The 15992-nt window shown below is 34.2% G+C and overlaps 1 protein-coding gene across 1 annotated transcript in view; it reads right to left on the bottom strand.

The window, feature by feature from the left end:
• LOC106478443 (leucine-rich repeat-containing protein 45-like) overlaps positions 1-14843 on the bottom strand; it is a 72155-nt gene extending 57312 nt beyond the window's left edge. Inside the window, exons 1-4 of the mRNA XM_022382040.1 lie at positions 14787-14843; positions 11012-11129; positions 9794-9933; positions 7141-7202 (exon numbers count right to left, since the gene is read on the bottom strand). Of these exons, the coding sequence (XP_022237748.1) occupies positions 7141-7202; positions 9794-9933; positions 11012-11097 (288 nt within the window). The 5' untranslated portion in view covers positions 11098-11129; positions 14787-14843. The remainder of the gene's footprint in view (positions 1-7140; positions 7203-9793; positions 9934-11011; positions 11130-14786) is intronic.
• Positions 14844-15992: the final 1149 nt, after the last annotated feature.

Here is a 15992-nt window from a genome sequence, read left to right as displayed (position 1 = left end):
ACCCCCAATGAAAGAATAGACCATTCCAAGCTTTTACTTGTTGTTAAACAAATGTTTAAACAACTCTATTTAATTATTTACCAGCTGCCTAGTGTCGGCTAACAATACTAAGAATTAAATTGTGGCAGAATGCTACAAGTTCTTCAAATACCTATAGAATGATAGGTTTCTTTTTTGTGAGTGTAAAACACTTAAATACACATTAAAAGTTTCTGATACACAAAATATCAATTTTCTAATTAAGTAATTTTACAAAAGCTTTATTTGTAAATTTATGGGGTTTAAGAGCATGACTCAAACCCTAACTAGTATGAGTGCAAGATGATTTTCATGTTAAGGTTAAAAATACTTTCTTTCATCTTACACTTTCCAATTTCATTTGCATAACCTCTAGAACCTCCTAGATGAATACCAAAAGTTTTTCAGTGTAAAGTTATAATTTTTCTATACTGAAATGATATTTCTACTCTCACAGTTATAGCTATTCTCATTCAGTGCTGCCCTCTATATGCAAAACTTTCTTCGCATGCCACAAGCCTTGAGTTCCCACATACACCACGATCAATGTGGTTAAACTGTGTCCTGCATGTATATCATCATGCGGCAACCCTCCACCAATAGAAGAACAATGCACCCTCCTGCTACATGTGACTCCCTCAATTCGATTCTACCAATAACACTTTGAGTTTCAGCAGAAAATGGAAGCACCAGTTTTCAGTGGGGGGGAGTGTGAGAAAATGTAAGTACCTATTGGAAATACACTTTCAGTATAGGAAAATTATAACTTGCAATACCTCTTCTCACATATATAGCTAGAATCCTACACTGAATAGGTGGAAGAACTGGTGCGAGGGAAAGAAAGAAGCACCCTTTGAAAGCATTCGAAATGACCCTGAAAAGTGGATATCCTCGCAGTAGAGGATCCTACATGGGAGACAGCACCATATCTGTACCAGGTATGCTCTACACCCAGTGTGGAAGAGGTGCTGCACAAATGGGCAGAAAAAGAGAGGAGCACATACAAAAGGGAGAGAACAATGTTTGGATAGAGATCCAAACCACATGATATCAGAATCTCAATCCCTTGGGAGATGGTAATGTGGGTGAGAGCAAAAGTGTGTGTCCCAAAGTGTAGGATGCCATGGACCGCACACAGCATGCTAACTGCATTACAAAATTCAGCCACCAGGAACCGACATCCATGTGGGGGTAGGAAAGAGGATCATACCTTCTTCACCTCAAGTTCAACAGACTGGAAGGAGATATCATGCCCACTACTCTGTGAACAGGGCACATGTGAGCAAAGTGATAATAAATTACCAATCCATGAACCCGACATCTGGATGTTTAGAATATCAATACGTCCCTGTATTGTGCAACATCCACTGAAAACCAACCAGGCAGAAACCACCCCCAGTGTAGTTTCATTCTCGATATATGGAAATCTTCTAGAGGTAGTGCAAAAGAAAGAACCACAGCAATACACATGTTCAAACACCATGACCCATAATATGTTAGCAATGAACATGAGGCCAATTTAGTGAGGGAACAGAGACACCAGTAATACATGTGTGAGGACTTACATTGACTGGTTCTGCTCTGAATCCAAAAAGCAGCCATTGGGAACCAACATCCTTGTGGGGGTAGGAGGACAGATTCCAATCAAAGAGGTGAGCTGCAATTTTTGATGGTTCATTACAAAGCTACAACATCCCCTTGGATACACCCATTCAGAGATGGAGCATCAGATTGGAAGACATCTCATCATCTACACCAGCAGAACACCACCACCCTACTCTCACCTGAATGGATTCATTATTTTTTGTATCAGATATCACTATCACATTCAAGAGGATATCATGGTGTCCACCACTCCAGTGGCTTGGAACTGGAAAGTGGTAAGGACTCTTTTACTCCACTGGAAGAAAAAAAAGGGAGAGAAAATGTGGCGGAGAGTCTGCAGGAAGGTTAACATCAGAGACAGTGCAACAGGTGATTTATTCAATCTAAGGAATGGAAGGGATGGGCAGCTATCCCTTTCTGCTTTACCCGTGAAGTCCATGGGTCAGTACGGTTCAAAATGGGCATATTAATGAAGCAGATATATTGCGAGGTAAAACCTACAAGTAATCTTGTGTAACACCTTACCTCATCTCAACAGTGTACATTTAGTGGCCATGAAAGTTATAATTGTGATGTCATCATGGCATTACAGTGCGATTTGACAAGTTTAAGTATACCTGGACAGGTTTCACTCACCAGAGAGCGGCATCCTTTAAGGAAAAAAAAGGACATGCCCCTGAAAACGAAGAGGTACATATACAAAAAGGTAACTTTCCCCATCAGTCTCACCAAAGAGTGAAAGATGGCAACAAGTGGAAGAAACAGCTATCCGAAGCAAATAATGGGAGATAAATATATGAGGTATAGTCCTAGTGCTCAATGGAAGAAGTACCTCCAACGTACAATGGGGGGTGAGGTGCAGGTAAAAGTTAAGGTGCCTGATCAGAGTGAAGACATCAGGAATTGTGGGAAGAAGGAGTCAATGAAGAAATAAAAATCAATCAAATCAAAAGCTGACTCTCATTGGTAAGGGAGAAAGGAAATAGTCACAAACTAAGGAGTGGTGCCAGAGAACAAAACTGTGGAAAAAGAGAATCAACAGAAAGAAGCCTTGAAGGCAATTAAGCAACCAAGAGCACGTATGGAACATAGAAGATTATCCAGATCCAACTGGGAATAAAAGTAGGAGATGGAAGGAAATGAAAATGAGAAAAAGGAAGAACATACTACACGAGTCACCAAAGTGTAGATTAGGAAAAATCGATCCAGAACAAAAAGAAAGTATTAAGCTGAAGCAGCGAAGAAAATCAGATCTGTGCCAGCCAGGAAGGAGCAGTCTGACACGGAGTGGCTTGGGTGAGTAAAGTCCACTGGGAAAGATGATAGAGGGGATGATAAAATAAAGGTATAAACTTATCCCAATCCTGGTGAAATGCATAGGCAGCCTGAGCAAGTGGATGAGGAACCAGAGACAAAAAAAGAAGATAACTTAAGATCAAGGAAAGAGAGAAATGCATCCCACAAAGGAGTATTCCACTGGAATCAGAGCCACCAGAAATTTTTGAGAATCGAGAGACCACTCCGTGGGATAAAGTGTGTCAGGATTGAAAAGATGATCCACAACGAGGTTGAAAGCACCCGGAAAAGGGTGCACTAGGAGATGTACATCAAGTTTGTTGCCCCAAAAAGGAAGTTCCAAGGTCGATTGACCAGAAAGAAAACAAACGAATGTTGGAATGCCAGAAGTTCCATGGCATGAACATGGTATGACCCATGCCCCTCAAGCTTGGAGGTAAACATCAGGGAAGAGAAACAAATCTGGAAGAGAGGGATGAAGAGGTCTCAATCACGTGGGAGCTTTGTTCAACCACCAATGCATATTGGTGAAGAAGGAAGGGGGAAAGTTAAGAGGGGAATCCAAAGGAACCCTATCAAGATTCCATGGGTCATGTAGCATCCCCTGAAGAGATCACATATGGGCCAGACCCAATGAGATAAGTGCTTCCATAGAAGCCACATCCCCCAAAGTGATAGAACCTCACTAATAGTAAGATAGTTAACAGTAATAATGGAGTGGAAAACTGAAAGTTCCACCAAAAGCAGTTGAAGTGGAGAAGTATGGGACAGATAGAGTTGGATGTGGAAAAAGACACCCACCAAAGGTCAAGAATGTTAGGTAAGTAATGGGAAAGAGTTCTCCAACTGGAAAATCCAACCACCCAAGCTGTGTGGGTAAGAAGCAGATGAGTATATTGTGACAACTCCAGTACAGAATGAGCTAACAGAAGCCAGATGACCAGGCTGTGGTATAAGTACAATCTCCCCCATGCTGAAGTCAGGTAAAACTGACCACTGGACAAAAGACTGATGGATCCAAAACAAGGTCAAAGGATAAGGCACGAAACTGGTACCCAACCCTGTGGTGAACAAACTTAAGATAGCATCACGAGGGATGAAAAATAGGAACGTGGGTATAAGTATATGAAACGTCTACCTTTGGCATCCTCAGTCCTGAGGAAAATGGCTCACCAGAGTGTCATAAATGACAACACAGTAAAATGAAAAAGAACCAAGAAGTGATTGAGGTGAGACATATTGATCACAGAACTCTAATCAGCATTGAGAATATACAACTAATGGAGGAACACTTAGAGGTAGCACAGGTAAATGACAGGAAAATGCCAGACATGAAACATGAATAAAGAATGTAATCTCTCAGTAACAGACAAATGAGCAACCAAAAAAGAAAAATTGAATGAAGCATCACAGATATCCCATGTGACACTAAAGTTACAGGTGTACTCATCTTCCAAAAAATGGACTGGTGGAGAACAAAAGCCGTCCGTAAGTCCCAAGCAGAAGTGGACAGTAAATGAACTTGGTACAAGACAGTGTCCCATCCCAGAAGATCCCAAAAGCACATAATCCACATCTGTAGAGAAAGAGCTGAAGATGGCAATCACCCCAACATGGAGAAGGTATCCCATGAAAATCTCAAAGAATTAGTCTGAATGCCTCAGAAAGACGAAAGCTGGAAAACTTGACGGGGGATAAAAAAATAAGCAACAGAGATTCTAACTGCAGAGAATCAAGAAAACAAAAAACAATCTACCTTAAGGTAGGCTAAGGCAAAATGAACCAAACCCATGGAGGGCAAGGCATGCAAGCACCTTCTCCCAAAAGAAACAAAAGGACCCAGCATGAAATATAGTGTCTGGAGGAGTGTAAACTTTTTTCCGTGAAATGTGTGTCTAAAAAAGGGCTGATATAGGCCTAGCAGACTTTGCAGGAAAGGTTTGGGAAGCAAGGCATAATCAGGTGGAGGAAAAATGTCAAAATCATGTCATTCCAAACAGGTTGGCAGTTTTTAGGAAGAAGGGCGAGCAATATTGGCAAGGTTGGGTGGACCCTGGCCCTTGAGGTCCTCACACACCAAATTAATTGTAAGAAGTAGAAAATATAAATAATAACAAAAATGAAATAGTCTTTATATTGTAATATTATGTATGTATTTACAATAAAAATTTATTAGAAGGTATTTGGTGAAGAATACAATATAATTAACCTAATTTACGATTTATCAATAATATGAATGACATGTAAGCCTAAAATAACAGACACTAACCAAACGTAAGTTACTGAACCAAAATAACAACAAATATTAATACCAAAGTAAAAAAAAAATCAAAATCTTATAACAGTATAACAGCTTATCTGTCCAAAGTCGGCAGACCATAGTCAAAATGTGTAGGGCCCCAAACTTGAGGCACGATGTATGAAAGCCAACAATTCCTCCAGTTAGGTACTGCCACCTGAAGCTGTGAGTGTGCTGGAAGTGATGGGAGATCACTTTTGAGTGGAAACATAAACTTTGGTGAAGATGAAAAAAAAAGAAAAGTGAAGAACAATAAAGGTAAGTGATCGAATCAAGTGAAGTAGGGGAAAATAAAAAAAAACATTGAAAAATATTTCCACTTCATATGAAATTTAAAAAAAAGGGGGAAGAGAGCAAACAAAAAATGTCATGACTATAGCACTGCCAAACAAGAAGTGATAGGTCAGTAGAATTGAATAGAATGAGTCACAGAAGGGTGTGTTGGACTCCTTTTGGTGGAGGGATGTCGCATGATGATTTACATGTGAGACACAGTTCAACCACATTGATCATGGAGTATGTGGGAGCTCGAGGCTTGTGGCAAGCGAAAACATTTTTGCATACATGTATAGAGGGCAGCACTGAACGAGAATAGCTATATCTGTGAGGGAGGTAAGGTACCGTATCAGAAACTGTATATTTTATCTGTTGTTTCATCTATCCTATAACTATTCAGACTTTATCCATTTGACCAACCTTATAACCACATTTTAGAATGACTGTAGATTGTAACAGAACATTATAATTATTTATCCTAAAAAGAGGCTTAAGTTCATAACAGTTTACACCTGTTTTTTATTTAGTTTTATTGTTTTGTTACTCTTTGAACCATGTCTAACTACTAAACCTACATAACAAAGTCAACTTGAACTCAGTGATATACACTGGTAATAAAGTAATTTGAATTTTGAATGTAACTCTGCAAAGAAAAAAAAAGTTGTGACATGCAGACTTTGACTTACCCATTTTCAGAGAGTTAAGGGATGTTTTTGAAAATTATTATTATGTAATGATTTTCTTTAAGGGTTGTGACCTCTGTGTGGTATATGTAGGTATTTTTCAAGGGTGAAAGAAAAGTTAACATACTTCTTGACCAGAACATAAGTTTCAAATTTAATGGTTTTGAAGTTAAATATAAATGTTGGTTTGAGGACAAATCTGAAGTAAGGAAGCAGGAGAGTGTGGTATCTAAATATTGAATATACCATGTACTTCTATCTTCTTGTAATGTTATAGAATATATTCTTTGTTCTATGTATGTGCCATTTTCATATAAAACATGGTCAAGAAAGCCATTAAGTTAATTTTATCCTAGTTGTCTTTGTTGTTCTTGAAATGGATAACACCTGTTACCACCCAGAAGGATATCACTCAATACAATACATTGTGAAAGGATTTAGACCACAGTGTCCCTTAATGATAGTTCAGGTGATATTTAGAAGTTATGCCCCTACCTAAGTTGTAATGAGAATGACCAGACACATGGAGTAGTGCTTGTTGCAATGGGTAAATGAGAAATTTCATGTAAACTAAGGAACATTGTGCTTAAACAGTCTGGAACAGGGTATTGAATAGTATGCCACTGAGAGTATTCAGTAAAAGCAATAGTCTGTCATATTCTAAAACAAGTACAAACACTGTGTTTGTGTTTAATAATGACTGTACATTTTGTGTTGTCACTTTCTGTTTAGTCTCATTATTCCATATGACTTTGACTTAATCAGAAAGAGATTCAGTATTACTAATCAATATCATGTCTCCTGTTATCAAAAAGACCCATTCATTATAACTTGACAGTTAATTAACTTTTATCTAGATAAACCACACTGAGGGCTAAAGGCTAAGGCTGATAATTCCTGTTTTGACCATTAAAATGTATGCATGCACATACACATGATTATGAAACACAAAATAATGATTACCTTCAAGTCTAAGGATGTTACTGTTCTGTTGCTACAAAGTCCAAGTAATACAGCCTTCATTCCTATAAAAATAACAAACTGATGATGGTAATAATATGTTGAGATTACAATGAAGAAAATCATACATGTGAACACATTTTTAATACCTTTTTAAATCATATGCATAAACAAATTAGATATCACAAAATTTAAACTTTCTTCCTTCCACCTATATCAACTTTGATGGTTTTGTACCCTCCCCACTTATATTGCATTCCTGTTCTTTTCAATGTAATTGTAAAATAATTACCACAACTAAAGGAAATTTTAGTACATTATTATTTCTATCAGTTGATTTGACATTTGCTCAATGGTCAAGACTACATCAGCAAGGGAATTTCAATAGATTATTAAGTTATTAAATTTTTTAAGTCTTAATATTTTGTTCAATTATAGGCCTATTAGTCTTACATCAGTGGTGGGAAAGTTTTATAAAATTAGATAAAAGATTCTTTCCAAAATTATTTTGTTCTATAGTCAACATCATTTCACTAGGGGAAAATCTTGCCTTGTTAATATTTTGACATTCTTTGAGGAGGTTACTGCTTATGAAGATCAGGGAACAAGTGTGGATTTGGGGTATTTGGATTTTCAGAAAGTTTTTGACAAGGTGCCACATAAAAGGCTTTTTTGTTAAGAAGTTATCTCTGAGGTGGGGGTAGGTTGGCTCACTAGATAGAAAACTGGCTTGATGGAAGAAAAATAGAGGATTGTCATAAATGGAGTTTAGTCAAACTAGGTTAATGTCACTAGTGGGTTATCTAGTGTTAGGACTTTTGCTCTTTTTGATTTACATCAATGACATAGATGATGGAATGATCAATAGATTATACAGATTTGCCAATGACATTAAAGTTTTGAGTGCTACTGGCTGTGCCAAGGATGTTATGGCTTTACAAAAAGATTTAGATTATTTGGCAAGTTAAGTGAATAAATGGCAGAAGACTTTTAATTACATTAAGTGCTAGGTAATTCATGTGGAATATCACAATTTGAATTTCAAGTATAATTTGTATGAGAATAACCTTAACAGTGTTGTGAAAGAAAACAATTTTGGTGTCCTACTTCATCAGTCTCTTAAGTCATACAGGCAATGTGGTGTTGCTTATGGCAGGGCAAATAGGATTTCAGGTTGTATCTAGAAAAATATTGATTACAAGTCTAGAGAGATTATTATGTCATTGTATAAGTCATCGGTTAGCCCACATTTGGAGTACTGTGTTCACTTTTAGGCTCTTTACCTTAAAAAGGATATTGAATTGATGGAAAAGATTCAGAGAAGGGGTACCATTATTATACTTGGGATGGAAAGGTTGTTACACAAGAATAAGTTAAGATCTGTGAACTTATTTTCTCCTGAAGAAAGAAGAGTTAGAGAGGATCTGATTGAGGTGTTTAAGATTGTTAAGAGAACTGATAGTGTTGATGCATCATCTTTTTTTGTCTTTAATGGTGAATATGGTAAGGCTAGGGGACACAAATATAAATGCTGGCAGGATAGGAGTAATCTTCAGCTAAGACAGCCTTATTTTTCTCACATTGTGGTTAGCCTTTGAAATGGGTTCCCCTCAGATGTAGTAGATGCAGTTAATTTAACAGAGTTTAAGAAAAAGCTTGATATATATTTGAATCATAAGGGTTGGATTTAAGTTTTTAATTGTTTAGTTTAATTTAGTGGATAGGAAGGCCTAAATTGACCAAAAGGTATCTTACTGTCCTTTAATGTTATGGTAAATATCTACACAAAACACAGTAGTGTCTGCATATCTTGTTCAATACAAAATGGGGTTCCTCAGCTCTACAAAGCTGTTTTCTCTGCAGTTTCCCTGAGTTCTATTGACAGAAATGGCTAAGGAAGGCATAAATCACTAATATGTGCAAAAGCATGTCTAGTTATCATTATCTTTGTTGTGATATTTTCTGCTTGGAATCACAGGCTTGCTTGCTAAGTCGGTTGCAGGAGCTAGTCTTGTGTGTGAAGGATGAAATAGCAGTTGTAGTAGCAATAGTATTTGTAGCAGAGCAGCATGAGTAGCAATATTAGCAGAAAAACAGTGGCAGTAACACCAAGGCAGCATCACCAACATAGCATATGAGGATATATAGATAAATCAATGGTTTATCCTTGTTTTACACCAATCAGGAATTAATATTTATAAGTGTTTTTATTTGACCAATTACAGTTACAAACATGGCCATTTCTACTATTTTGTGCAAGAGGAGCACAGTCTGGACAACCCTCAAACTCCAAACAATATTTAAAGCTGGGTACTTTTAGCTTGGTTATTTTTTTTTAGGTTAAAAGATTCTTTATTGGAGTACATTTCTTTTTGGTTCTAACTTCAATACCAGAACCTGTGACATCCCTACTGTAGTCCTCCCGGTCCAACAAATTCAATCTCATCAATTTGCAGACTGAATGTTAGATAACCCTATGGAAAATAATTGACAGTACATTTTTGATACACTACTAACCATCTCATAATTGGCTTCTTTGATAATAGAACAAATTTTATAACATGTTAACTTTCATGTAGTTGTTTAGATAAACTGACATACTGTATTCTGCAGTAAACACTTTCTTTAGTGTACTAATTTCAATGTTATAACTTACCATCTTCTGGAAGCATGCAGTCAGCTAGAGAAAGCTGGGTTAGTGTGTAATCTATGGCAAACAACTTCCCTAATACAGAACACATTTCAGTTGTTAGGCTACATGTTGACAAGTCAAGAAGAGTGTTTTCTGGACTTAATCTAAAGCATAAATCATAGAAGAACACTTTTAAAGTAATTCAGATTTTGTAATAAAAAAACATGAACAAATAAATGTACCATAAAAAAGTACTTCACTTTTATAGTCCACTATGTATTATTCTCGGAATTACTAGTGAATGGGTCATGTTGTTGCAAATCTTAGTTATAAGGTAAATTTAGTTTTATTCTGATTTTTTAATACTTATAACTGCAGATGCATTTACTACTAAGTTATTGCTAATTTTTTCATGTTTTAACTTTTATTTACCTAAATGAGTTACAATGAAACAATTACAAACATTTACTTTACCAACACTACTCCTAAAGTTCCAATTACTGTTTCTCATATTATCATAGTTATGAATATATTATATACACACTTATAACACAAATTTATAAGTTTTAGAACTACAAATTCTGAAACAATGGAAGTTATTATTTTCTCAAACTAATGTACATATATAACACACAAGCTTGAAGAAAGTCCAGAATCTCTTATACATAACCCCTACAGCCTGTTGACAAATTGTCCAACTTATCACAGGTGTAAAGCATGTGACAGTTAAATCTGTATAATATCCAATATCCTAAGAAATCAAGCTTCTCCGATATCTTAGACAATTTTTTTTGTTTTTATGGAGAAGACAGTAAAACTCTAACAGCACAGTCATTCTTAATTTGATTCATACTAATACATATTTCAGTAAGCTAAATAAGCTACTTTGCTATAAGTTTAGTAATAGTTTTTCTGAAATTATATAACATTCTTCAAAAAATTATTATTATTTGAAAAGCTACTTTTGTTTGTTAACAATGATTACTTTTGATGAAACCATTTAATGGGTGCAGATGTGCTTGCAGATACAATTCAAATAAAAGTCAAATTGTTAGAAGATTCAATGAATTACATTCACTATAAATGCTTAACTTAGTGGAACTGTACATTTACATAAAGATTTAACACCACATTTAAATTAGCATGTTTCATAATCAAATGCAGTTAGCATGTAATTTATCCATTTTGCCTTTCTCACACACTATTAAAGTCCTCTGTTTTCTATGTAAATTTAGAACCTACCTTTTCATTTCTTGTATTAAACTTTCCTGTGGTTCAATATGAACATCTTTACATAACCTAATATATGTTGTCCTTGTATCACTCATCTTGGACTTTAGCAGGTCCTTTTGTATTGGATCTGTATTCAAATTATAAGTTATTAATAGTAAAACCTATATGAAGGAACACTCAACATAAATGAATAATTATACACAGACTTTGTGTATTAATTTTCAAGATACTAAGTCTTTCTTTTTGTTGGGGGGGGGGTAATATTGTGATATCTTACAAAGCTATAAATTTCAAAAATTCTTGGTAATCTATAGCAAATGTTGGTAACAATAAACAATGTAACCACATCAAACTACAAACCTCTATTTTGGTTCCATGTTGTTACCTAGAGTTACATTTGGTGGAGTCAAAATAGGGATTTTTAGTTTGAGTAAATAATGTCTGCAAAGTCTCCAGCCTTGTTTCCTTATTATTTACAATCCTATTTGCAAGTTTTTAAATTCCCAGTATTTTATTTATTTTGTTTGCTGGCTTTTTATGCTCAAATATGTGCAAAGGGTTACTTGATATGATAGCTAACTTTATACATTGTAATGATAAAAATATAGCTAGTATTTAGCTGATATGGTTTTCATACATAATATACGGATTGGCTCTCTAAAGACACCAATTGTATAGTATAGAAAGCACCGAGTATCTACATGTTACAGTCATCTAATGTTAATTTATTATTGGCTAGTAAGTCCTGTTTCACCCTGTACTTAAGCTTTTTAAAGGAACACCATATATTTTAAAAATGCTAACTTCAAGGGGTAATAATAACATCATTTACACAAGAATTGTGACGTTTTTTAGTTTATGTAAAATACAGAAGAAACAAATCAATTTTTCAATACCCCTATGACCTTCACAGTACCTAATTTAGTATTCTATAAATAGTTTGGGTACAATATACCAAGCCATTTTTCTTGTAGGCTGGCAAGAGAATAATAATGCTAAGAATAATAATTACAAACAGGCCATTTTGAGCAGATTTCCTTTTCTTTGTAAGTCTAACATGCATGCATGCTTTTTTTGTGCATTTTTATATTTGTATATCCTTAGCAGTCAATAGTAAAGATTTTTACAGTAAACATTTTAATTGGTAAATGTTGTTTGACCTGAATCTTTATTGTTTAAGATGCTTTTTGCCCAAATGTTCCACTAGGGTTTTGTACAATTCCTTGTGGTTCATGGTAAGGGCTAGCTTTGAGAGTTTTTTGTTGTTATTTTTTAGTATTTTTAGTTTAGTTTAGTGGATGGGACAGTCTAGATGGACCAATAGGTCCCTTGTTGTCCCTAAACATTATGTTAAATCAGAACTCGTTAGGCAGCTTGATATACATCTAAGAGAGTAACTTACCCTAAGTAAATACTTTCATGAAGAATGCAACTTAATCATTTATGTCAGTCAGAACCCCAGAAGCATGTGACAGTTCTAAGGCTATTTGACAATCACAAAAACAAATTAAAGTACCCTTTACATTCAAATACAAACATATTTTAATACATTTTTAAAATAATCTAAAACAACATTAGTATAAAGAAAACAATTTTACAAGTTTATAACAGTACTGAAAATTAATTTTATTCAGCAACAAGTCTGTATCTCATCTTCTATGGCTAACACTTATTGATTATGAGGTGCCAATATTGTTCTAGATACATGAAAATAGTAGAGACATTTACAACATATGCAGAAATAGGTATATTATACATATGGAAAATATATATTTTTGTAAAAAGGAAAAAAAAAAATTTAGGTATTGCACTTGTTCATATATTAAATACTTAACTATGCAAAGCAGCTTGATTAAAATGAATGCACTTTTTTTGCATCGGATTACTAACAGAGTAACAAAAGCAGTACATAAATGTATGTCACAACTGTTCATTATTGACATATGCACAAAATTATGTGTAATATAGCAATTGTTTCAAATTGAAATATATGTATGTTAATATGCTCCATTTTAATGATGCAATATAAATCATCCAATAACATTTCATCTTCATAGCTGCATATTGTCCCTACAAATCATTACAGTAGATAACTACAATTTAACAGCCATACTTTTCAATCTATTACTTCAGGACCTTTTGGTTTCTTTGTTTTGTAATTTTTCAGTTGTTGCTACCTTTGTTTCTCTCCATTATACCAGTGAAAACTGAAGCATCCTTTGAGACTTGTAGATGCTTAACATAAATTTAATGCTTAAAATTCAATTAAAATTACCCAAAATAAATGAAAATATACAAAAGATATTAATGTCCTCCATAGGCTAAATCATAGATGGTCTTCTCTTCAAGAGTTATGATTCCTCTGCAGTTTATACTGAAAACTGAATAAGCTAGCCTACCGCTTCACCTTTTTTTTTATCCATTTACCAAGTTTAAATAATGAATCCACACACTGTGGTTTAATATCTTATTTTTAAAACTTCTGCATGGGACATCAATGGGGTTCTTTGACTAATAAAAGATGTCTTGAGTCTCAAGCTGATTCAATTAACAGAAAATGCATCACTAAAACCAGTTCTATTCCCTTCCTCCAATATTCATAAATCCTTTCCTTAAATCCTGTTAATCTGCAACCTCAACCACTCTTGAAGGTAATTTATTTCATAGATTTGCAATCATAAAAAAAGTTAGATTACTTTACAAGTTATTAATTTTGACCAGGGGAAAGGATGTTGCAATAAATGTATAGACTAACTTTTTATTTAGACAGCTTTTACTACAAAGTTTTCTGGATTAGTGAAAACTGAGACCACAAGTTCAGAATCTGTTTATTGGCATCATTACTATTGTTTTCGTTTCTTTAATTATTGTTCTAAGTACTGATGTTAACTTCAAGTTTCATCCTTAGAGCTATAAATTTTCTGAAATGAAAGGTACGACTATTACAGAATCACACAGTTAGTGTGAAAAAAAAAAAGGTTAGCATATTCCAGTTAGTCTGTTCTAATTCAAGTAATCGAAAATTTTGTGCTCTTATCACTAGTCTATGGAAGACCAACTTGTAGTTGTAAGGAAAATAGCCCTAAAAAAGTAAAAGTAAAAATAAATTCGCTATTTGTTTTAGGGTTGTAAATGTAATGTAATTTTGTATGCTTTTAAACAGAAACAGATTAGTAGTAAAACTTAAAGTCCTAAATTAAACTTAAAAAGACTCATGTAAGCTTCAGTGTAACAACTAACAAACGCTAGGCCTACATCATTACATGTAAAACTTTTCTAAGTTATAATTTTATAATTACTAGTTCAGTGTCAAGGTTACTCTTCGTAACATTTAACAATAACAATTTTAAGTTAACATTGTTTAATGATTATATATATATCATATGTTAAACTTAAATATTTCTTTTTCACCAGATGTGAAATTGAAAAGAGAATCTGTGACGTAGAATGAATTCGACGAAATGTCATAACAATTTATTCACATACCTAAATTAATTTATGTTACTATATCAGTATATGGTGAAGTAAAACGGGCTCCAAAACCCATAGATGTTAATAACACCGTTATGTTACTAAGTTGTTAGATACTAACATTATAACAACAAAAACAATGTGACGTCTAAGCTTGTCATTAGTCGTTGACACGTCTTGAAGCTTTGCTTTAAAGTGGATCTAATTAAAAAATAATAAGTAATTAAAGCAATTAAAATGTTTTTAGGAAATAGAAAAATAAAACGCTCAAGACTAAGTGATTCAAATTTTTAAAATTTAAAACTCAACCTACCCAATAACTTGATTCCAATAAACCCCCCACAAGGCCGCAACAAAGCGACTCCTGCTATCCAAATTGGTTGGCATGGTAACACTACCAGCCCCAGACAACTAAAAACCTGGAAAAGTAATTTAAGCGTTATCAACATTTTTTAATGCATCATTTTAAATACTGAATAATACAATATTACATTATTACGCTATCATGAATTAATATATTTCTTGCTTGGGAGATATACATCTTCTAAGCTCTTTGTTTTTATTGATAGTTGAACAATTGCACATCAAACTCGATAAAGAATATACCGTAACGTGATTTTGTATTATTCACGAAATTCAAAAAACACAGAGAATCAATAGAGTAAAACTAGTATTAAAGAAGAAACCCAATAATCCGTTAATTTTCGGAAAGTGAACTTTCTTTTATCAGGGAGTATGCAGTATTCTCGTGGTTTTATTATTATAAATATTACCATATTAAGATGCACTGTGCTTAGGAAAACAAAATTCAGAAGATTTGTTTTGTATACAGTAACAAACTGTCAATACGCAAAGTCAACTCATCGTAAATTGAAAAAAAAAGTTTTTTTTTAATTATCTGAGGTAAAGATTTTATTTCTACAATTTTATTGTCGAAAATGTATAAATTCCTCCATTAGGCACTGCAAATTCTGAAAACTTCAGAAATATACACGGACTTAATATCATTCACAATTTTCTCTCTAAGAAAATATGTACTTGATCTAAAACAAATTTTAAAATACTAAAACTAACACTCAATAAAAAGAAATATATATAGTAAGAACTTAGTTTTAAAAAGGAATAATATCCAGAAAATACTTTTATTTATTCTTAATGTTTCGCTTTATTAGTGTTATCAAAATACAATTTTTTTTTGCCCCTCGGGGCTTATAACGCTAAAAATCGAGGTATGATGCCCGTGATAGGTAGAGAACAGATATCTCATTCTGTAGCTTTGGCTTAACAGTAAAACAAACGGTATTTTCTTTATCTCGAAATAACTTCCAGGCGCGGTCTAGTAGCTAATAACTATTCCTACTATTACTTCAGTTCAGAAATTATACTGTTACGACAGCGGAAGTCACGTGACCCTGGTAACACGTGATGAGTATCTAGAAGGTTCCTGAAGATGCTAGTGGGTTCTAAATGCCCTCTATTCTTGTATATAAGCGCGGCAAATAAAGCGAGACAATTAATT

This window comes from Limulus polyphemus, unplaced genomic scaffold (genome assembly GCF_000517525.1).
Source record: "Limulus polyphemus unplaced genomic scaffold, Limulus_polyphemus-2.1.2 Scaffold212, whole genome shotgun sequence".
Taxonomy (NCBI): Eukaryota; Metazoa; Arthropoda; class Merostomata; order Xiphosura; family Limulidae; genus Limulus; species Limulus polyphemus.
The sequence above is the reverse complement of the archived record's forward strand: the minus strand, read 5'-3'. Positions and strand labels throughout refer to the sequence as shown.